This window comes from Tasmannia lanceolata, unplaced genomic scaffold, assembly GCF_043159265.1.
Source record: "Tasmannia lanceolata isolate RefF3 unplaced genomic scaffold, GAP_Taslan_0.1 ptg000002l, whole genome shotgun sequence".
Lineage (NCBI taxonomy): Eukaryota > Viridiplantae > Streptophyta > Magnoliopsida > Canellales > Winteraceae > Tasmannia > Tasmannia lanceolata.
This window is the reverse complement of record NW_027518679.1, coordinates 56,677,440-56,701,368: the sequence shown is the minus strand read 5'-3', so window position 1 is coordinate 56,701,368 and position 23,929 is coordinate 56,677,440. Positions and strand designations below refer to the sequence as shown.

General features: G+C 36.6%; 1 protein-coding gene across 1 annotated transcript in view; it reads right to left on the bottom strand.

Annotated features, from left to right (window-relative positions):
• The window catches only part of LOC143880386 (calcineurin B subunit-like protein), a 24,537-nt gene extending 608 nt beyond the window's left edge, over positions 1-23,929 (bottom strand). The window contains exons 1-13 of the mRNA XM_077383331.1: positions 23,359-23,929; positions 22,530-22,710; positions 20,111-20,170; positions 17,899-18,062; positions 17,741-17,804; positions 14,875-14,943; positions 12,482-12,577; positions 10,547-10,591; positions 8,288-8,358; positions 5,279-5,345; positions 2,142-2,192; positions 1,086-1,196; positions 963-1,010 (exon numbers count right to left, since the gene is read on the bottom strand). Of these exons, the coding sequence (XP_077239446.1) occupies positions 963-1,010; positions 1,086-1,196; positions 2,142-2,192; positions 5,279-5,345; positions 8,288-8,358; positions 10,547-10,591; positions 12,482-12,577; positions 14,875-14,943; positions 17,741-17,804; positions 17,899-18,062; positions 20,111-20,170; positions 22,530-22,710; positions 23,359-23,771 (1,440 nt within the window). The 5' untranslated portion in view covers positions 23,772-23,929. The remainder of the gene's footprint in view (positions 1-962; positions 1,011-1,085; positions 1,197-2,141; positions 2,193-5,278; positions 5,346-8,287; positions 8,359-10,546; positions 10,592-12,481; positions 12,578-14,874; positions 14,944-17,740; positions 17,805-17,898; positions 18,063-20,110; positions 20,171-22,529; positions 22,711-23,358) is intronic.

Genomic DNA, 23,929 nt, shown 5'->3' with positions numbered 1-23,929 from the left:
TATCAGCACAGCCATGTTTTGATAATTGCACGTAAAAGCTTGTTGGGAACTATAACAACCCTTGGCATCTCTTTAAATAATAAAAGAGAAGATGGGTAATATCAAAACATGGTTGTGCTGATATCATTACCCTTTTGAAAATTGTGATAAAGAGCCGTTAAAAGGTTATTACAGCTTCCAACAAGCTCTTACAAACCAATTATAAAGGAAAAGACAGGCTGCTTTTGTGCAATTATTAAAGCATGGTTGTGCTGATATCATTTCCCTTTTGAAAATTGTGATAAAATCAGGGCCAGATAAATTCCCACCCCCTGTAGGATAATTCACACCCCCTTTCACGTGAATTGACGTTAAAAAGGGTTATAGTCTTCCACATACCCTCCTTTAAAGGTGGGTGAATTATCCTACAGGGGGTGCGAATTTATCATTGCCCTAATATCACATAAGATTAGGGAAATGATATCAGCACAACCATGTTTTGATATCTGCACTAGCTTTTCTTGTCCTTGATTATGTAAAGGGCTGTCAAAGGTTATTACAGTTCCCCAAAAAGCTCTCACAAGCCAATTAAAAAAAGACAAGATAAGTTGTTTGTGCAATTATTAAAACATGGCTGTGCTGATATCATTTCCCTACAATTAACGGGATGGGGTCGGGTTCAGATCGAGTTGAGTTGCCTAAAACCTCAACGCTAACCCAACCCGAGGGAATACCAACCCAGCCAGAGCCAGAATCTGGTCGGACCTGTGGGATTCGAATTGAGCCTGGCCCATGTTGCACTCCTAAGGCCTGTTCGTTTGGGATTATGGCAGGCGATTGTGGCAGCCTGCTGTGATTATTGGACTCAAAATTACATTAATTTTGAGTCCAATAATCACAATAGGCTGCCAGAATCGGCTGCCACAATCTCAGAACAGGGCTTAAGCATATTACACAATTCCGGTGACTGCTCATTTACTTACATTTTCGTCACTTGTGTCTGGCATTGAAGAGAGAAAGACGCCTTCTAACTGTGAAAATAAATGGGATTAGACCAAGAGACATGTCTAAAGCTTCGAAGGGAAAACAGAAGGAGAGATTTTTACCTGTTGCTTTGTGAGAAATCGTTTGCCTTCTTCGTCGCATCCGTCAAAGGCTAAGGTGCAGGCTCGCTGGAATAATGGCTGCATCCTTACATGACCCGATCCCAGCAAGAACTGCAAATTTTGTAACCCGATTTGTGAAACGAATATCAAATTTCAAATACTGAGCAAGTTGAAAAGGCTGAAAATAAGAGATCAAATGGAAATGTTCTGAAAATCAAGTATCTATTTTCTAAATATGATGCTGAGGAAAAAAAAAAAAAAACTACTGTCTATTCATCAAGGAAGCCTCTATAAATTGGAATGGATTTGATGCATAGCCTATCTAAAGTAAGACCCTAGGTCAGTTTGGTTGCACGTAATTACCCTGTAAGTAGAGTTGACCTAGAACTTAAGTAGTCAACAAGTTTAATTACCTAAGGTTCTAGCACCTCTTGAATAGGTCTATCATACAAAAGATATATTCCGAAGCAATTAGAAGAATGAGCTCCTTAATGAAGATTGTTGCAACAATAACCAGAATGAGGTTTCTCTAGTTTTTGTCAGCTGACTTTGCATCAGTCCCTGTTTACGAGAGGATCTTCATTAAAAAGCTCGAGTTTATTTATGTAAGATGGACGTCAATTGTATCCCTGTGAGAGATGCGGGAGTTAAGCACAAGGTATAGAAGGATGACTAGTGCAAAGAGACCATTCTGAACTCACAAGTTTATCAGGTATAAAGGAAATTACCCTACAAAGAAGCTTCTAGAAGAAACTATCTTGGATTGTCAGATATATGAATAACGTACAAAACACTCAAACTAAATCTGAAGAGTTAATCTAACAATCAGGGCTGGCAAGTTGCGACTGGTAAATGAATTTCACTAGAAGGGGATTCCATTCATATTATTTTGGATGGAACACACCAAACCATGGTCGTCACAAACAGTCCGTTGTCACCATGGCAAATTGCCAAAGGCAGTTACGCAGGTTATAAAATAAGGCTGTTTAGCAGGTTATAAAACAATTTTGAGAATGTAACAAGAACTGTATCTACCAAAGAAAACAAGTAGACTACCTGTCTAAAAGTAATAGATCCATACTTCTCCACATCGATGAAATCAAAGATCTGAACAAGCAAAGTAAGCATCATTGAATTGAATGAAGACGGGAACAAATGTTAGAAATATGAAATATCATGCAATATAAGAAAATTCACACTTTACCATTTTGTCAATGTTACTATTTTGATTAGTCAAAAGTTTGTATTTTTGTCAAATCCATATCTACACAAGTTTGACTTCTCAATCTTTACATTCATGAAACTTCAAATTTGAAAGTATCACATGATTTTGTAAGATAAACATATGTTAAATCCATATTTAATCTTTCTCCCATGTTCTCCCAACTAGTTTGGGACAAAGGCTTTGTTGAGTTGAGTTGAAAGATACGAATTTAATTTATGAAAAAAAAATAATAATCATTCTGGTACATTAGCTCAGCTTGAGTGTCCTGATCTCAAGTTGAAGCTTGATTTAAGAACCTTGTTCTTATATATAGTCATGATACAAATACCTCTTGCATGTGAAAATGCCAATTCATGTAACCGTTCCAACTAACATTTGACTTTTTGTTGCAATCACCAGCATTACATGAAGTGACAGTAAAGCTACGGAAAACTGGAGGACTTTTCTACAAACGCATTTCCAGATAAAAAATCTGAGAAGGGTAAGGTACTTGCTAGGATAGAACTAGCGAGGTCAAAATGTTGAACCAACTTATCGCAGAGAAAGTGTGTACTTCGAATCCAGTTGATACTCCTATGGAACCCAACAGCAAGGTGAGTATTGAAGAATTGTTCATTTCTATAAAGTACAAACATTTTATTCGATAAAGGATGTCATGGTAGAATGTTTCATTCTGGCCAAACACAGAGTGAACAAATGACTACTGCACCAACCCAAACTGCATAACAATTTAATTGAATTTCCCAAACCATGCTCGCAGAGATTGTTTTAAACCATACATTACTTTCTTCAATCAACATACAAATTCCTCCTGAGCAACAAACACAGCTGGCAGCTCTCTCTCTCTCTCTCTCTCTCTCTCTCTCTCTATATATATATATATATATATATATATATATATATATATATATATATATATATATATATATATACACGCAGAGAGAGAGAGGGAATCCAATGGGGCTGATTTTTGGGCCACACCTTATCCATGGGAGGGCCTTCCAAAGAATGGTTTTGATCCCCACAAAAATGTGGCCCCCACCCTGTTTCTGCACTCGTGTGCAGGTGACTTACCTGCACACGTTTGCAGGAACCCCTCACACACACACACACACACACACACACACACACACACACACAACGATTGTTTTAAACCATACATCAGTTTCTTCAATAGGCATACAAATTCCACTTGAGCAATGAATACAGGTGGATGCCCTCTCTCTCTCTCTCTCTCTCTCTCTCTCTCTCTCTCTCTCTCTCTCTCTCTCTCTCTCTTTTATATATATATATATATATATATATATATATATATATATATATATATATATATATATATATATAATTTACCATTTAGATCATCATGCAAGAGGTATATTTAACATCTAGCTGGAAGAGGAGCCAGCCTAGCTTCGATTTGCTTAAAAATGACGGTTTGCCCCTATCTTCTCCCCTCGCTTTGTGTTGAGAAATCTACTTTGGATAACTTGTTCTTTCCCGTTCTCTTATTCTTATTTATTTTTCTCTAGCTTATTTGGTCTGAAGGTCATTTTTTAAGCAATTTTCATCCTTCAATCAAGAGTATTTTATGAGGTGCACGAAACAACGAGTAAACCATAGGTCACCATCCATGCCTTCATCTGCTCCAAGAAGTTCTTTACAAACTAAGATTCTCAAAACACTAGCTGAGGACTCCTTGGGCATGTGATGCATCTGGAACTTTCTGTCCAATCTGTTTTCTTTCTCAAAATCATATATACATTCTCCTCCATGCCCTATTAATAGTTTTCTATACTATTGTTTTTTCCATATATCCTTGTGCTTACAAATCCACAAATTTTTCCTAGCAAAGAACCTAAAATCTCCGTTGGAGAGAACCTACATACTTGTTGACAATAAGCCATGTCATGTGGCTGATCTAGATGAAACTTTTTATGACCCAATTGCCATGACAATAACAATTAAATGCATGGTTATAACCAGCGAAATAATCACAATTAAATGCATTGCAGTCTCTGGGCCAAAATTTAAAACTGAAACTGAAATTTAAAAATTTCAGCCAAAATTATAAGATTTTCACCGAAATTTCCACCAAAACCGAAATAACCACCGAAATTTCGTTTTTGGCTGAGGCCGAAACGAAAACCGAAACCAAAATTTCAAACCTTGGTTATAACAAAAGATTAGTGATTATTATAGCTTGATTAAGAGTGTAGGTTTGCATGGATGTGCTGCTAGTTCACTACATGAAAAAGGTATGCTTTAAACAGTACTTTTGTGTTGTAATCCATGGGTTGCATGACTATATTTGATTCACGACCGTCTCTTGTTGAAGTATCAAGACTTAATTCCACAGATCAAAACTTTACCCTCATTGAATGCTCTGAGCAAATTGAGAATTTTTTCACATTAATGGAACCTCGCATTCCGTTAGGAATGTACAAAGGGCAGCTCCTTTTCCTTCAAGGAGCTAGCTGGACCAAGTAGAACCATGCTAAGTCAAACTGACACCTGCTCAAACTTCACACTAACTATAGAGGGCCATGCTTCTGTGTGAAAGAACAGTTTTTTTTTTTTTTTTGAATGGTAAGATCAGTAACCAATTCTATTATTAAGCCATAACCATGGCTTTAAATTTTGGCCGAAATACCGAAATTTCGGCCGGGACTGAAATTTAAAACCAAAACCGAGATTTAAAATTTTCGGCCGAAATTATAAGATTTTCACTGAAATTTCCACCGAAACCGAAATTGCCAACAAAATTTCCACAGAGAATTCAATCCTTGGCCATAACAGACAACATTATTTGAGAAAATCATATCATTTTATATTTCATACTATCTAATAATACGCAGTTTTCTAGAAAATGCAAAAAGGAATGCAGTAGTAGATTAATTCGAAAAAAAAAAAAGGAATGCAGTAGTAAACATTGGAAGCTTACAGAAGAACATATGAGACATAAATTTACCTTCTTAGAAAGAGGGCTAGGGACGAGCCTTAATATCTTAAAAAATTCATGGACTTTGACACGACCACTGCCACAACGAAGATAAGGAGATTCTAGTTAATCTTGCTATTTTATAACTTCAATGCAGTAAAATGTATGAATAAAGAAAATCCAATAATAGTCAAAGAAAGAAAGCATCCGAATCATCTAGCTTCCAACAATCATCTAATTTAATCAAACCAAAACTTATGATATTGCAATAAGATAATAAGTTCAAGATATCTGCAACTATTGCAGTTATGATAGGCAGGAACCACAAGTTGATTTGATATGCATAATTTAGATGTATCAATGTTGTTTTTATATGATTATACTTCATTGCTTGATCCGCACTTCTTCTAAACTGAGTTATGGGCAATGTTTTAAATTTCGGCTGAAAAACCAAAATTTCGGATTTCAGTTGGGACCGAAATCGAAATACACAAAACCCAAAATTTCAGATTTTGTTCAAATTTCAGCCGAAATTTTGGAAAAATGATTTTGTTAAAGTATAAAAGATAAATAACGCCCTTCTCCAACAGCTTAAGCTTTTGGAGAAGTTGGTAAGTTAACATGGTATCAAAGCCAAAGGTCTCGAGTTCAAACCTCCCGGACAGCAAAAATCCACATGCGATGGTCAGCCCAAAGTGGGACCACATGTGCCACGTGTTTGCTAAGTGACCACACGTGCGGGGGAGTGTTAAAGTATAAAAGATAAATAACGCCTTTCTCCAACAGCTTAAGCTTTTGGAGAAGTCGGTAAGTTAACAGATTTTTTCACAATTTTACTTATTTTCCGAAATTTCAGCCGAAATTACCGAAATTTCATATTGAAAATGTAATTCAATTTTTCCCCCGAATTTCGGGATTTCAGCTGAAATTTACTTTGGTTACGGGTTGGAGGAGTTCAATTGCATCTAATGTTCATGTCTTCCCAAGCACAAATATTCCCACACAAATTTAGTAGTGATGATGTGAATTGAATTTTCTAATTGAGGCACATAGCAAATTGATTCGAAGCAAATTGCACATCAGTTCGATTTGCTTAATTTGAAGCACATATGTAGTACAATAAAGATTGGTTGAACTTTGGGAAAGGGAGAGAATCTCAAACCTAGACAGGTCATCAGACATGACGGTGTGGGTGACAAAGGCCATTCTCTTTATCCCCTCGTCCTAGATTTGCATCGATGAGGGAAGAGACATAAAAGAACCTTATCAAACCATCACTATAATAGGATAACGATTTCAAGCTAGACAGATGAGCTTCCTTAATTTTGCGCTTGGTTTTCTTTTCGTAGTGGTTGCTACTGTATCAAGAGAAACACTTCATTGCCCTATAGCCCACTTTAGGCAACTTGCTTCAAGCAGACTGAAACCCATTATAAGCACTCTTCTAACCCATTTCGTTACCAAAGATCCTCAAAATAACTTAAACCCGGCAAAGGTCTTTTTTAAAGGAATAACACAGATTCGGAAAAATCCATTAAAAAATAAGAAGAAACCCCACAAAATCTAACCCAAAAAGCTCACCTAGCAAAGTTTGATTGTGGGTGTGGTGACACTGTACTTTGGATGTACATGCCCCATGGGTCAGGTAATCAGGTTTACCTCAATGCATTCCTTCATTTCAAAAAGCTCACCTAGCAAAGTTTGATTGTGGGTGTGGTGAGACTGTACTTTGGATGTACATTCCCCATGGATCAGGTTTACCTCAATGCATTCCTTCATTATATCGACAATGAATTGAGAGGATTCGAATGCGGATCAACTTGTATGTTTATAGCTGCTGATTTTTTTTTCTTTATACAAATTTTGATTAATAACAAAGAAAACAAACTTTGGGTATGAAGCTATAACGAGTCATAAGAATATCCTTTTCACTTATTAACTGAATCGAGTGAAAAAATGTGTCGAGTTGACTGAATGTTATATCCCCGAAGCTTTTCATATTGCTATGAAATTAGGTCTTTGATGGTTACCGTCATAGACTTCGTAGTATACCTTGTTGTATAGTGTGGTTAACTGGTTATTAATTTCCAGATGTTATAATCCTTAAGGTCAACAGTAGGATTAGAAGAAAGATTAGGATTTTCTTATCCTATCTTATATACAGATAAATTGAGAGGTTGCAAGTTAGTTTAAATATTCTAATATTTTGGCTTTCTTTAATGAAAAATATTTTGGTGTTCTTTAATTCTTAAACTTTTTAGAGAAACCCTCGAATTACTTGACTCTTCCTTTTTGCATGAACTGTTCAATATATTAGCATAGCTTTTCTACCTATTCAGGAAGATAAGGACAGAAAAGCAATGAGTTTTGTGGCGAAAATCCTAGCCCATTATCCCCTCTGATAGCAGCACTTTTGCTCAGATAACACCATTCCGTGACATCACAAGTGATCCACAAAGGTGAGACGCAGCTATAGGTTGCTGACAAAAGAGTTCATCACTCCTGGGTACATGATGTTTTGAGTTATTCAGTTATTCTGTTTGCAAAAATGTCATTTTGATGTGACAGTTTATTTATTATGGGGGTGCTGGTTTTACAACTTCTCCGTCAATCACAAACTGACATATGGACCACAACACACACCCTCATGGCAGCAAGAACTAGTGAAGAAGAAAGCTAAAATCACTAGAAGGTTTGCGTAGTAGCAATATCAGGTCAGATCCTAACATTCTTCAACCAAAATAGAATCCAAATCACGTGGATTGAGAAGGAGCCTTAAGTTCCAGTAAAAAAAACCCAAGATTCAAAAACCATAACGTTCTCCAAAATTCCGGACTGAGTTTCTCTGAAAACCAAGTCCTGCCAAAACTGTTGGCCTGAACCCAAAAGTGTCATGACACATACTGTTGCTAATGCTAGCTGTATGAAGTGTGAACACACATGTGAAAAATTAGCACAGAAGCAACCCCCCACCCCCCAACAAACTGTGATGTGAGAGAAGAAGTTCAATGCTAATATATCATATTGAGAACTGCTCACCTGCGATCTGGATTCATAGCTAAAAACATATCCAGAAATTTCACGGCTTCCAGTGAGGTTATGTTGAATGCCTGTAGAAAGCAATAGAACAAATCAACTTCACATTTTCCCTTTAAATCCAAATCTGAGAATACATCATTATTTGAATGAAATGCTACACATTTGCAAATAGCCATCATAAATTTCTGAATAAAATCAATACCACAAGAAACTATCTGTAGCTTCAATGTAAAAGTTATGTCTTCGATGACTGAAAAGAGACCTATGGATATCTTGTGTTGTCCAAGTAAATACCATATGGCTAATTTAATGATTGGACCAACTGAATGAATGAATTACCATTAAAAAAAAAGCACAACTGAATGAATAGTTTAAGTTACATGGGACCCATTCGTGAGGCTTAGCAAAGGTTTAGTACGCGAACTTTTATAGGATTCATTCATTTTATGTGGATGCAAATACGAAACGGCTCTAAAGAAAATAACAAAAAGAAACAAATTATTTAAATATTTGCCTAGTTTGGGTTGTATGCTTAACATATCTACTTCACAAACCAATGTTTCAAAACTCCCTACATCAATCGTCGGGTTGCCTGAGTCAAATCCCATTTCCAAAGAAAGAAGGAGAGAAATCCGGTCAAAAGTGCATCCAATAATGAATGAAGTCGGCAGTTGGTCCCACTCCCACCCACTAAGTTATCCATATGAGGAAATCATGGAGAATGCATGAATTGGCTGATTAAACTTGCAGCACATGAGATGTCTGGCCTAGTGATTGTCAAGTATTTTCATCTGCTTTAGTAGAAGTCCTATCAACTTCATAGAGAGAGTGAATCTGGTTAACCATGGCCCCGGGCCATTGACCCCTCGCCAAAACCCATCCTCTAAGGGAGGGATCATTTAACTGAGCCTCGCTCCAAAAATTCTGACTCGTCAAACCTTCTACCCGCAAGCTCTTGTCCCTTCAAAGAGTTCTAGGCTTCATAACATCGAATTTGTGATAATGAGCATGATATAGGGAGAGAGCCAGCCTTGGCAGTGAGTCGACTCTCATGCCTCGGGCCTAAAATTATGTTTATTCAAAAAATGTATTTTTGAGAAGAAACTTCCCTAATAAAAAGTGGTGAAAAGGGGAGGGGGCGGGGGCGGGGAGACCAGTTCATATTATCCAGTGCCAGCAGGGACGCAACCCAACCACTTAGTCAAGGAAAATGTTCGATAAAAGCCTTGTAAGGTATGTTTCCACGGCATCCCTCCTGAGAACCATTGGCTGGCGTCTTGATCAGGGGCTATTGGTTGGCCGGATCATTGAACATGTGGTCCCCACTTGTACTTCTACTCGATAATTGTTCTTTGGAAAAATAAGCACATGCATCATATAAGAACCTCAACTTGAGGAAACAAATATTCAGGTTTTACTCTTTTATTTCATATTTTACAAAATGCTAAATAGTAACATCTATATTAATCGTTCATATTTCATGATAGAGGCATTTATGAAAACAATACAAGACCTCTCTCTCTCTCTCTCTCTCTCTCTCTCTCTCTCTCTCTCTCTCTATATATATATATATATATATATATATATATATATATATATATAGAGAGAGAGAGAGAGAGTGAGAAAAGTGTAGCTATATATATATATATAAAGAGAGAGAGAGAGAGAGAAAAGTGTAGCTACACACTCGTGTAGCTAACTTAGCTACACCGCCGGCTTAAAATACAGTGGGCCCCACATTGTTTGGGTGATGCAAACCATTCATTTGATGGGTCCTCACATAGATAGGGTGTGACCAAAAAATCAGCTCCGTAGGATCATCCCAACCCTACGATTTGTGGAGGCAAAAATGGACAGGTAAAAACCTTCACAAATCTGTCCATTTTTGCCTCCACAGTTTGAAGGGTTGGGATGATCCTATGGAGCTGATTTTTTGGGCACACCCTATCAATGTGATGGCCTATCAAATGAATGGTTTGGATCACCCAAACAATGTTGGCCCACTGTATTTAAGCCGGCGGTGTAGCTAAGTTAGCTACACGAGTGTGTAGCTTCACTTTTCTCATATATATATATATATATAGACAGACACACAACACTTCAATTCCTACATGAAAGAAGAGTGGCTATCAATAATTGACACTTCCCCACCTAATCTTTCTACCACACATTAATCTGTCGTCATGTCCCAATTCTGATGCTTTGAACATAATATAAGAAAACATTTAGATTCAAAGGTATTCACACATGAAGACTCACACTTTCTGCCCAAGCCATTTCCACCATATATGCTGCGGCCTTGTCCTGCAAACAATAATAAGAATAACATATGAAAATAAAATTACAGAAGAAAAGTTAATTTTCACATATGAAACTCTGGATGTAACTATACATACCAGAAATCAAGGATGAATATTCACTATTAAGTATTAACGATAATAAACGGCAAACCCATATATTACTACGTAAAGCAGAAACAAATTATGACTATTATCATCACCGCAATGATTTTGAAGCTGAGTTATTAAAAAAAAAATGTTGGGAGATCCAGTAAATAGCATGTAAAGCGATGCCACACTGAGGGAGAATTGGTGGAAATCCACTGCTTTTCCACCCCTCTTTGACTCATGCTTTGACTCCAATCCTGAGTCAGAATTTAGATAATAATCTGGGTTGCGATCATTATCCTTCAAGTGATCGAAACAATGCTAAGAACTTGTACTGCATAAGTCACCCTCTCTTGAAAAGAACTCAACCTCAAGTACAAGTCGCCCTTCCAAAGATATTTGCCCGTCACAGAAAATAACATGGCAACGATCTATGAACCCAAGGATGTTGTCACTTTCTCAAATAAGATATTTAGAAAGAGAATAATCTGGTGGTAACCGTAGTGGCACAACATTGGGAATTATATAAATAAACTCCTCCAAGATTGTATGAATGAAGAGTGGAACTTCAATACTAATCTCATCTAATGGATTGAGCTTCTCGTCCGTCGATTTATCATACCTCTGTTGATCGATCCACTCCAATATCGGTTGATCATATGTCAATTTTCATGACACAATTTCTTTCGATGGGATTTCCCGGACACACTTTTCTCACTACAAATTCTGGTGATCGTGGCATTAAAGGAAACTTCTACCTCATATGATTCTTTAGTCAAATCCTGATAGGATACTTCATCTTCTATCCCTAGCACACAATCAAGTATTATCATTTGTTGCGGATCTAGAGTATGTGGTGTCGCTTGGTTGCACAAAATTTGAGTGAGAACGGTGTTGAGTTGTGCCAACCACTCCCACGTCTCCTTTATCTCTCCAATCTCCATCATTCTCTCCTTGTTGTCGAATCGACTTTCCTTGTTATTGAATTGATATCCTAATCTCTTCAAGATTCTTGTTTTCTTGCACATCTTCACTAAAATAAGGACAAGAGGCCTTTTTAGGAGGCATCTTGGCTCTCAGATCAAATAATGTAGCACAAATCTATGATTAATACTCTGGTATCAAATGATGAAGAACAAATCTACTATTGATGCACTAATATCAAATTATGATAAACATTATATTAAAATACGAAAAGAGTCAATGGGTAATGTAGATTTCAAATATCCACAACATAATTTAGAACTAACTTTTGGCAGAATAAAGATCCCAAAGATAAAACTTGAAGTGAAACAAATCAGATATGGGTTGATTACAACCATAGATCAAAACCTTAAAGAAATTCAAAAAATAGAGTAGAAATCTACCACGGATTCGATTTTTTGAACAGAAAAATTGTAGAAAAAACTACACACAGCCTCCTTTCTCATCATTGTGAAGTTGTTCTTTTATGAATAGGAAAGTCATAAAAAACCATACAGTGTTTAGGTGATATGTAGATGCTTCGGATTGTATGAGAATTGATTAGCAAACATTTTAAGTACGTCTTCAGAGATCAACTGCTGGCCAGAGTAGCATGGTTAAAAGACTGGGCTGGTTTTGATAGGCAGGATGTTGACATTGCATCATCTTTTGGGGTAATTTTATCATTCTAGGGCCCACTTGGTCCAAAATTCTGGCGCATAACTGGATGGCAGCCAGTACTAAAATACTGTGCCTTCTAATAGAATAAGTATAAGAAACAACTGAAAATAAGGTTTTCAACAGCAAAGATGAAAAGGCCATAATATATTTAAGAAGTTCTCACCTGTCTCATTTCTGAAGCTCTTGTGAGAAGCAATAAGTCCCCATAGGAATGAGATGTCTGTATAACATTAAGTGAACTTGCGATGGCATGCCTAGTCTGCAAAGTAGATCGTGGCAATATGAACTTATATACTTACAAATCTACACTGCTTAACGAGTATGAGTATATTTTCCTCTAGAATAGTTAAATTTAGGGCTACGAAGTCTACATCACAGAAGAAGAAGTAAGATATTAATAGTAGTTAACTATGCAACTTTAAAAGATACCTTCTACTTTAATATTTCATCAAATGGCACATTAAGAACTTTGATTAATACCAATTTAGCTCTTGCCTGACCAAGTTAGAAGCCAGAGTAACCATTCATACTTGGCAATGTAAATTTGGTTTGTTAATTATTTCCTCCATAACATCAGCATTAAGATAGTAAACCACTATGCATAATAATAAGATAATTTAAAGATGAAAAAAAAAAATTAATTGTATACCATTCAACAAGATCATTGAGGAACGATTCCAAATCCTTCTAGAACAAAATAATTTTTTTGGTAAGTATCATTGGAAAGATTTCAAATCTTTGTTAGATACCATTGTTTAACAACGGATAACCAATATTCGGGGGATCCCTTCCCCGAACCCATACGTCAAATATATATATATATATATATGAGAAAACGGTTTCTACACACGTGTAGACAAGTTATCTGCACACTAGCTTAAAATACAGTGGAGGGCATATTGTTTGGGTGATCCAAACCATTCATTTGATTGGCCCTCATAAAGATAGGGTGTCCATAAAAAAGCAGCTCCATAGGATCATCCCAACCCTACGATTTGTGGAGGTAAAATGGACGTGTAAAAACCTTCACAAATTTGTCCATTTTTTGCCTCCACAGTTAGAAGGGTTAGGATGATCCTATGGAGCTGATTTTTTGTGGACACCCTATCTATGTGAGGGCCAATCAAATGAATGGTTTGGATCACCCAAACAATGTGGGCCTTCACTGTATTTTAAGCTAGTGTGTAGAGAACTTATCTACACATGTGTGTAGAAACCGTTCTCTCTCTCTCTCTCTCTCTCTCTCTCTCTCTCTCTCTCTCTCTCTCTCTCTCTCTCTCTCTCTCTCTCTATATATATATATATATATATATATATATATATATATATATATATATATATATATATATATATATATAAGTTTCATCACGAATCAGAAAGATGAATGGGAAATGATTAAAAAATATTAGAACAGAATACATTTTTTTGTACAAGTTCTTCACAAATCTCTGAATTCCTTTTGAATTTTTCAAAATAATATTTTGGAAGAGTAGTGGGGGAGAGGTGTTTGTTATTTCTCAGACATGGGAGAGGAGATGTGTAAAACTGATATATTTTTTTCAAGAAGGGAGAGTGGAAATGTGATGAGTTGTGGTCGTGGGACTACAGTCACACCACTAATGTAAATCAGAATTTAGGTTCAATTTTTTATTTGCCCCTAAAAATAGGAGAGTGCTTCACTTTATAGAATAATATAGATACTGCAAACAACGGAAATTCATAAATAAATGTGCAACCAATTCTCCAGATAGTATAAGAACATATGACTTTCACCAGAGATGAGAACAAGGCCAGGACAAAAAGAAAAGGAAGAAGAAGAAACAAACCATGAAAATAACAATTAATTGTGAAATTGAGGAGAAAAACATTTAACTAGATCATGATATGATAAAACACGTATGCATCACCTAACTGGCATAGATCCAAAATGTCATTCGAGCATCTGAAATATATCAATATATTCTTGAAAATTAAAAGAGACCAAATGACTAATGTTACATCAGTATTAAAATGCACTTTTTATACATGTATATGCAGACACACTCCTATGCGCTCCGAAGCCCAAACATATAGGACTGCTTGCAGTCCCACTTGAACACTTGCTTCTGAGCACCGAACCCCATTTCAAAGCTCAAACTATATTTCCTGTAGTTTTAAAACTCCCCTGCGTCGTCGTGGACTCCCCAGAGACAACTCCTATTTCCCTTGGCCGAGTTCCGTGTTTGCCGCCGCGTTCCACATTTTGTCCGACAGAGTCAATAAAAACTCCGTTGAGTCTCCTGGGTTATGACCGCATCAACCGCATTCTTGGCCACGTTCGCGCCGAGTCGACAAGGATTTTTCTTGGCCGCATTTTGACCCGCTTCCGCATTTTTAAACACTTATTTCCTTGATTGTTCTAGATCCAGAGATAGTATAAGTTGATCATGATAACTATTTCAAGATTAGAAAAGCAGAAAAAGTTGGCTTGCATGTGATGTCTGATTAACATGCCATGAAATGCATTTTAATTGCATGTTATATGATTCAAATAAGAAGAAATGCATATAGACTCACCCGTTCAGCAAAGTGAATAGCATTTTCCTTTTTGTTCTCCAGAGGGGCAACGATAGGAAGGTATTCCACCTGTTAAGTCCTGAATAAGTTCCCTTTACTAAAACATCCATAATTGGCCCACAGAACCCGACATAATGAAATGAGGCACAGAAATTATTACATATATTTATGTATATATGTATGCTTTTGTGAAGATAGTCCCACCCTTGAGGGAAAAAATCAGAAGCTGTTTTTTGTGGTGTATACCTATGTTTATAAAGATCGTTCTAGTTTAAAGACCAATAATTTAACATCATAAAGATTGAAAATTTTGCTTCCAGATCAAACATTAACAAGATAATATACCCTGAATTTTCAATCACTACTATAAACCTTTGCACCCCTTGGTCCATATTTTGCTCACAGGTCCCATTGGAAATTGATAATCCTAAGAACTCATTAATGGCCTGCAAATTTAATTGCAGTATTCGGCGGGAAAAAACTCTAAAGGCCACCTCTTTATCAATGGTTAAGATCATCACGGAACCTTCTAGCAGGGCTCACCATATCAACAGCTCCAATTGACGCACAAGTGAAATGTGTATAGTGGGCCCGTGAGGGAAAAAAGGGGTGAGATACATTTTGCAAATTCTTATAAGTAACACTACCAAAGAAGTCGAGCTTTGGTGTATCCAAAGAGAAATTAGTATTATATTAACATTAAAAAATATGCATGCATATTAATAACACCCAAAATCTGATAAACAAAGAGTACATACATTCTTTTTTTTTTCTTTTTTTGCAAAGCAGAGTACATACATTCTTAGAACATGCAAATATTAAAACTCTAGCATCAGCAACAAAAGTAATTACCAGCTGGCAGTTAAAGATATCTTAAGAAGCATGCAGTTCACCAATGAGTGGGATCTTTGGGCCAATGACCATCCATGGTGGGCTCTATCAAGTAGTGTGGGTCCCATATGCCAAACATGTGCCACATGTACTACGGTGGTTTTTGTGCTTGATTAAACTAGTAACTATTATATATGAGAAAAGGGTTTCTGCGCTCGAGTGCAAAAACAGGGGTGGGCCCACATTGTTGGGGGGATCCAAAGCATTCATTTGGAAGGCCCTTTCATGGATAGGGTGTCCACAAAAATCAGCTCCATTGAATCATCTTAGGGTGTCCATTTGTGAGGTGGGTAGATTAGTGGACAAACAGTATCTGTCCATTTTCACCCCCACAAATGGACACCTATGATGATCCAATGAAGCTGATTTTTGGTACACACCCCATCCATGATGGGGCCTTTCAAATGAATGTGTAGGATCACCTCAACAATGTGGCCCCACCCTTGTTTCCTGCACTCGAGCGCAGATAAGCTATCTGCGCTCGGGCGCAGGAACCCTTTACTCATATATATACATGACGAGTAAGACTGTCTGCCATTGTCTGAAAACCAACACTTAACATCTTCAATGTATTTTGGTTGATTTGGACTTTGGTGTAGGTTTTGGCAAATATACTAAAAAGTAAATAGTTAATAGAAATTAATAATTTTTTTAGGTAGCTTTTAGTATTTAGTTTTCAAATTAAGTAAATTCGGTTGCTTTCCCTTTGTTTTACATTCCTTGTCCCACATTTGAAATTTACAAAGCAAAAGAGGAAATATAATACAATCCAACCTTCCTCCTCAAGAAAGAGGCAAAATCTAGAGGAAAAAAAAAATAGGGCGGCCACACCAAGTAGCCAAGCTATTCATCCTATTGGTTTGCTTTTAGGTGTGGACATTTTGATCCTCCCCCAATCACAAAACGAAATCCAAGATCTTGGAGAAATAATCCTGCTATCCACTGAGATATTGAAACCTTGCTAGCCAAACAAGTATCGAGGTTTTCAACCTCAAAACCTTATTCGATAGCCCCATGGAAATACTGCCTGAATATTCCACCTCAAAAACTTATTCGATACCCCATGGAAATACTGCATGAACATTCCAGACCCAATCTCATTTCTTAAGATCCATCACTTAGTTAACCTGTGCTGGTAATGAGTGTTTTGCTCTGTGTTCCTGAAATTAACTGGTCCAAGATATTGGGACAGCTAACACCACAATTAGCCATGCTATTACAATGGCAATGGCTTCCTTGCATATGAGGAAAAACAGGACCTGCACCATTCCCATAATAAAGTCCATGATCCCCATGGATTAACTCCACTATCCTCAGAAAGATATCACACCCTTGAAAGAAAGAACAACATTTTTGACGGGTCAACTCTCGGTAATCCACAGAATAGTTCCTGAGACACTGTCAGCATGTGAGACCCATTGCCAACACAACTTGGTCTACGCCACGTTGGAATCACTAAGAGGATCTTCATATGAAAGTAACAGTTATAAAAAGAGCTCTCTGATATAGTGTTTTATTTATTGTAAAAATTAATTCTTCATGTCATGTTCAATATTTATTGTTAATTACTGCACTTCACCAAATGTGGCTCTTGAGCTTATTTTGGAAAACAACATCTAGACTCATTCCATTGTCAAAATAAAATCACAACATGATTGGAGGCCTTCTACCAAATTTATAATTTCTTTAGAGTCTAGAGTTCATAAAAGGGAACAGACTGTTCCACGAGATCAAAGAAAGCCTTCTATCATGGGCTCAACCTGTCCAATTAAGATTTCTTTAAAGTTAATGATAAATTATCAAATACTAGCTACGTTTTGGACTGTTTAATGTCAACACATGACAATTCTGTTTAGGTCCTCAGACCAAGCAAATTCAGAGTCCAGACTTCCAAATTCATACATCATACTAAAACATTTTAAAGCAATGAGCTAAATATGAACAAAAAACTATTAAACTGCAGGAGCAGATGTACCTCCATGAAATTGTGAAATTGGGTGAACATTCTGAACATGAGCCTCACCAAAGAAATATGCCCCCTAGATAAATAACATCAAATGAACCCAAGCTTTAGAGATAATGTTTGAAACATTATTGAAAGAAAGGTTGTTCCAAATAAGTTAAGAGTCCAACCAAGATTGATCAAAGTGGACATGGGGATAGCGAACAACCACAGGCTGGATTGGAAAACCAGGAATGAATGCACCAAGTTGGAACGAGATAAGGACCCTGCCGTTAGTCGTGGTACCCTCGGGAAACAATAGAACTTGAGGAAATCTATCGCATGAAGCTTTTCTCTGCATTCAGATCCTTGAAAGCACATTTCTGTATCAAATAGCTTATAAATGGGAAAAACTTATTCTTTTGAATTTACATTAATGAAATGAACATCCATATATATATATATATGAGGAAAAGGATTGTACGCTCGAGCGTACCAAGCTTATGGTACGCTCGAGTGCCCAATCACATGGGTCCCATATTTTTTGTGTTGATCCAAAGCATTCATTTGCAATGCCCTATCATAGATAGGGTGTGTACCAAAAATCAGCTCCATTGAATCATCCTAACCCCTCCAAAAGTGGAGGGCAAAAATGGGCAGATTTGTGGACAAACAGTGTCTGTCCATTTTGACCTCCACAAACGGATGGGTTAGGATGATCCTATGGAGTTGATTATTGGTACACACCCCATCTATGTAAGGGCCTTTCAAATGAATGCTTTGGATCATCCTAACAAAGTGGGCCCACATGTGATTGGGCGCTCGAGCTAACCAGAAGCTTGGTACACTCGAGCGTACAATCCTTTATATATATATATATATATTCATTGCAATAGTTTCTTGATGGTATTGCTTATTTCTTTAAGTAGAGTTTCATATTGATAATATCCATGATAGTAAGGTAAGCATATAGTGATACTATCAGGAAAAGGGATTAGGGATTACGTACTGTAGCTATTAGCTAGATACAAATAAAACAAGAAGACAATTAAGGAACAAATAACTTTGTCGAGTCATCACATTGCTAGGAAGCATTTACGAACAGAAACAGAGAATCTTTAGAATTACACTCATGGTAGCAATATGATGCATCAACAAGGTGAGTAAAAATGATTAACTTTTTAAGAAAATAATTTTTTGTTTCTTTTTACGAAGTGAGTAAAACACTATTGTCAAAGGCCTGAAAAGCTAAGTAAAAAGGTAGACATAAATGTAAAACTTTGATTAAAGTACAATCCAAAAACATTAAAGGCAAAATTTCCCAATTGTCTAGAGTACAAGTGTAGTTGCAAAGAGTCTTCATGGAGGGGGCAATTCCCCTTCAGCCAACAAATGGGGTGGATGGAATCGCCCTCAATCAAAAGTATGGAGGGGTTTAAATGCGACATTAGTTTAAATCCATTCAAAACCGTTTTGACTTCAGCTTCCACCGCATCACTTGCTTCACCAGAAGTTGCATAGGCCAAAATGGTCCGTCCATCAGGACTAGAGAACCACCCCCCACCTGTTGTGCAAATTACTTGTATTCTGGCATTATACAGCACCTTGACGAACTAATTTGCGTGACGCACTCGCGAGTCAAGCTATAACAAAATGAACAGATGTAGTGGCAACTGTCACAACAATTAGCCTAACCTAAAAAGTATTTCAGTAATTTTCTTGATGTAGTGCCATTGAGGAAATGCTTGATAGCTAGGGACATAACAGAGAACATGACCTTGGATAGGATAGAATGGAAAAAATGATCCACGTAGACGAACCCAACTAGAGCTAGGATTAGAGTCGGGTAGATTCCTTTCACCTTCTTCATGAAATTTTTCTAAAGGATTCATTTAGCCGACCCCAACTAGTTTGGGAAAAAGGCTTTGTTGAGTTGAGTTGAGTTGAGTTGAGTTGAGTGGCATTGATATATAAGCCACATATTATGGTTACGGGTGGTAAGGTTTTCATTAGAATTTCTTGGCAGGGAAGAAGAGTTTTGTAACCCTAAGTCAAAATAGTGAAACTCTTCTCCCGTGGACATAGGCACACTGCCGAACCATGTAAATTTTCAACCGAAAATTTACACAATTTCATCAGAAAAAACATTTCATCAAGCAACATAAGATGACAGTAGATGTAAGTACCAAACCAATAGTAAACACAGATTTGAGTATCAAATCCATCAGTCCAATAAAAAACACACAGAATAACACACAATATCTTAGATTGGAAAATTCAAATGTCAAAAGATAAATTCAGTATAAAATATGCCTTCCATAGTCAACAAAAAAAAATATAAGATGAAGAATAAAAATATTTAAATGCATGGAATAATTCATTTAAGATGTAAAGACTTTCTACCTTTATTTCACTAACGGCATGCTTCCTTGAAGGTGCTGAGAACCTATTAACATAAATAACCTATGAAACAATATCACAAAGAATAAAAACATGATTAAAAAGCTAGATTCATCATAAAAAAAACTAATTACATAATTTCTAGTATTTTATAATCTAGATTCATCATTAAAAAATCAAGTACATAATTTTCATTTTTTTATACTCTACAGTAAAAGTTAAATAGCCTCGTCCCCTAATCGTTTTTGAAGTACCCATCCCACCACACATGTGGAACATATGGTGATTGAAGCCATGATGTGGCCAATGACCACTCCACCAACTCAGCCTCATCGGCACCACGACGACAAAGAAGTTCTACCCTTCAATCAAAAAGAGGCTTTTTAGGGTTTTCCTCTTGAATGTCGACTACAGCCACTTGTGAGGATCAAGGGGATGGCATTTTTTCATTAACCAAGGCATCAACAACAATGTCAGAAAAGTTGATAAGAAAACTCATGACTCGTGTAAGCCAACATTTTCACACTAAACCAGATCAAAATGGATGATGAATGTTGACAAGACCCATGACTCGCATAAACCAATATTTTCATACTAAACCAAGTCAAAAATCAGTGTCACTCATTCTTACATAAACACAAGTCTTGAATAGTTATGGATCAAAAAAAATCTTGAATAGTTTGATTTTTGGAATGACTTGGTGAATGAATAGTTATGGATAAAAAAAATCTTGAAGAGTTTGATTTTTGTAATGTCTAGATGAATTGCACAACTCAAAGAAACTTGGCCGAGTAAACACTTTCATTTGTTAAATAAAAAAGAGCTTGACCCAAATTAGCCTAGTTGGCTTATGACACAAGCAAACCACTCAGTCAAAACCCATCAAAAGCAATTAAAGTTACCTATAGCCATATTTCTTCTTTCTATTAAAACATTTCTTTATGTTTTTCTACAAAGAGAAAGAGTTAAGGTTTTGCAACATTTAATGCTCCAACCACTAGAGCTCCAACAAAAAAGGAAAAATGAAAGGTGCATTTGTTGTATTCTCTCATCTGTTTCTTACATAGACCAAACCCTTTACTTCTAGATCAAGACTCTAGCAATAGAGGGGCTTTTATGGCTCACCTATTGAATGTTGACAGTATCCATTTGCAAAAGGGTGATAAAAAAGTTGGCATCCTTGATTCACCAAGGCATCAACGGCATGGTTCGAAAAAGTTGCCAAGCCGATTCATGACTCATCTAAGTCAACCTTTCCTCGCAACAAACCAAGTAAAAAAGTGGTGTCACTCATTCTTACATAAAGAAAGTGGTGACTTGTTTGATTTTTGGAACAACTAGGCTAACTCATACCAGGCTAACTCATATCGTCCAAGAAACTCAGCAGAGTCGAAATTTCTTTAATTTGTTAAAAAAAAGAAGAAGAAGATTTGGCTAAATTAGCCTAGTTGGCTAATGACTCAAGCAAGTCGGCATGATATAAAAAAGCCACCAATATGAATACAAACTAATTACAGTAATATAGTTCGTTACATACAAAGGCTTCTTTATTTTGTCTAGAAATAGTTCTTGTACATGGTGGATTTCACTGCATAAAGTTTTTGCATCATATAAGGCTCCAACAAATGATAGCTCTAGCAACAACAAAAAATTGAAGGTGCATTTTTTTAACCTTTTTCCTTCTTGCAGAACCCATTATTTATAGATCAAGATCATTCTTTTTCTTGAAAAAAAAAAAGGAGCCATTGTCTACAGTCTTCCCTCACTAACAACAAACCCTCTCACGCTCTGACATGTGCCTAAGTTCACCTTGCTTTCATTTTTCCTTCATGCAATCAAAAGGTTTGTAGTCAATCATTGTGGGACTTGCTGCTATGGACCCTATAATATGAGGCAGATCTTTCCGTTTTTATTTTCATTTTTAAATTTTGTTTCTTGCATCCTCTCTTTCTTATTTTTTTGTTTATCTTAATGCAGACAAATGGGTCAAATTGCCTGCCATTATGAGGCTATAACAGCTAATAAGGGCCATTTCAGCTCTTCATTGATCAGATATTTTCTTTTTATATTCCCTTTTATAATGAACTTTTCTTTTTTGTATGTAACTTTTCATATTTATCAATTATTTGAAGAAAGAAATCAGAAACAAAAATCTTAACTCATTCGAATCACTAGTCGACTTCCAAGAGTAAATATTTAGGACAGTCAAGTCCAAGTCCTGAGTCTTCCCACCTTAATTGACAGCGCTGGTGCGTGCAATTTGGGGATCATTGGACAGATGAACGGCCCCATCACCACATATACGTGGCAGATTTACAGATACAGAGGGAAGGCTAGATAGCACAACTGATAATCTAAATAAACTTATGCAAACTGTACCAACTAATTTAAAGAAAAAATACAAGTTAAGCTTCAAAATTACCTGCATTGCTCTAATAATGGTTCCAACAAAAGGTATGGCATCGTGTGACTCAGAAGCAACAATGGTCGGGAATAGCTCGTAGAAAAAGAAAATAGGTTCAATATATGATACATGATTAGATACAATTATAGGAGCGATCTCCCTTGAAGCTGGCCTTCCTACACGCTTTATCCAATGATAACTGAAGCAAGAAGAAAAATGGACTCAAGAAAATTAGTTTAAATCTTTATTGTTTGAATATCATGAAAAGATAATGTCTAAGGTCACCAAACTTCTTAAATCCAACATAATCTTTTTAGAGAGTGAGAGAGATGAGAAATTGCACAGAAAACAAATATAACAGTAAGGTATTTTGTGCAAGATAAAAGGAAATCATGAATTCCTCAACGCCAAAGAAAGAAAAAAAGCTAGAACTCGTCATGATATTCACTTAGATGACATTTTTTATTTGAATGGTGATGGATTAGATTAAAAGGAAAGCGCGACCGATAGGACATTCAATTTGGATCACATGACCAAACATAAACAATTTACAACTTTTAAGAAAACAATCAAAAAACCCTAACACAAGTTTCATAACTAAAAAGGACTAAGAGAGCTCAATAACTAACAATACAATTATAAAATATCCATATGCAACAAACAATTATCATACAATACATTGATAAAATACCCATATACAACAAACAATTATTACACACAATTATCAATGCCCACAGTCAATATCTATCTCATGTCTGATAAACTGTTCTCAAAACTGTTTTTTTTTTTTTTTTTTTTTTCACACAAAGGATGACTAGAGGCTGAATTTAAAAAGGAAAATCCTTACCCAAAGCAAAACAATATGCATCGAGTACAAATCCGGGTTACCCACATGATCCTACACCTCCATTTGGGCATGGGATTTGTCCTATCCTTCCAACCCAAAAGCGCGAATTTGGTGGCAACAAACCCCACCAAAAGAGATAAACCAAATATGACAAGCCGAAGAACGGCAATAGGAACACAAACCAAGATCTTCAACAACTCATAAACCCCCTCAACATATGGTGTATCATTACGAAAAGGATCGATCGGAGATGGGCGAGGGAGAGAGAAGGGTCCAGCGCCGAGGAATGCGAAAGGGTTTGAGAGAGATGAATCATTGTTGATGGGTTCTATGTCTAATATGAGTTCGGTGTTGAGAGAGATTGTGGGGAGAAGAGGAGTTGTGAGATCGTTGGGTCCGGAGTTTTCTTCCATTGTTTCTCTCTGGTGGGTATTGCAGAAACAGAGGAACAAAATGAGGGGAAATAGAAAAGGGGAAAAAAGGAGTGTTAATGGGTATGCTGAGAAGAGACTGATGGTTGAATGGAAAGGAAGATGAGGCAGAGAGTAAAGGTGGGGGCTTTTAGAGTCGT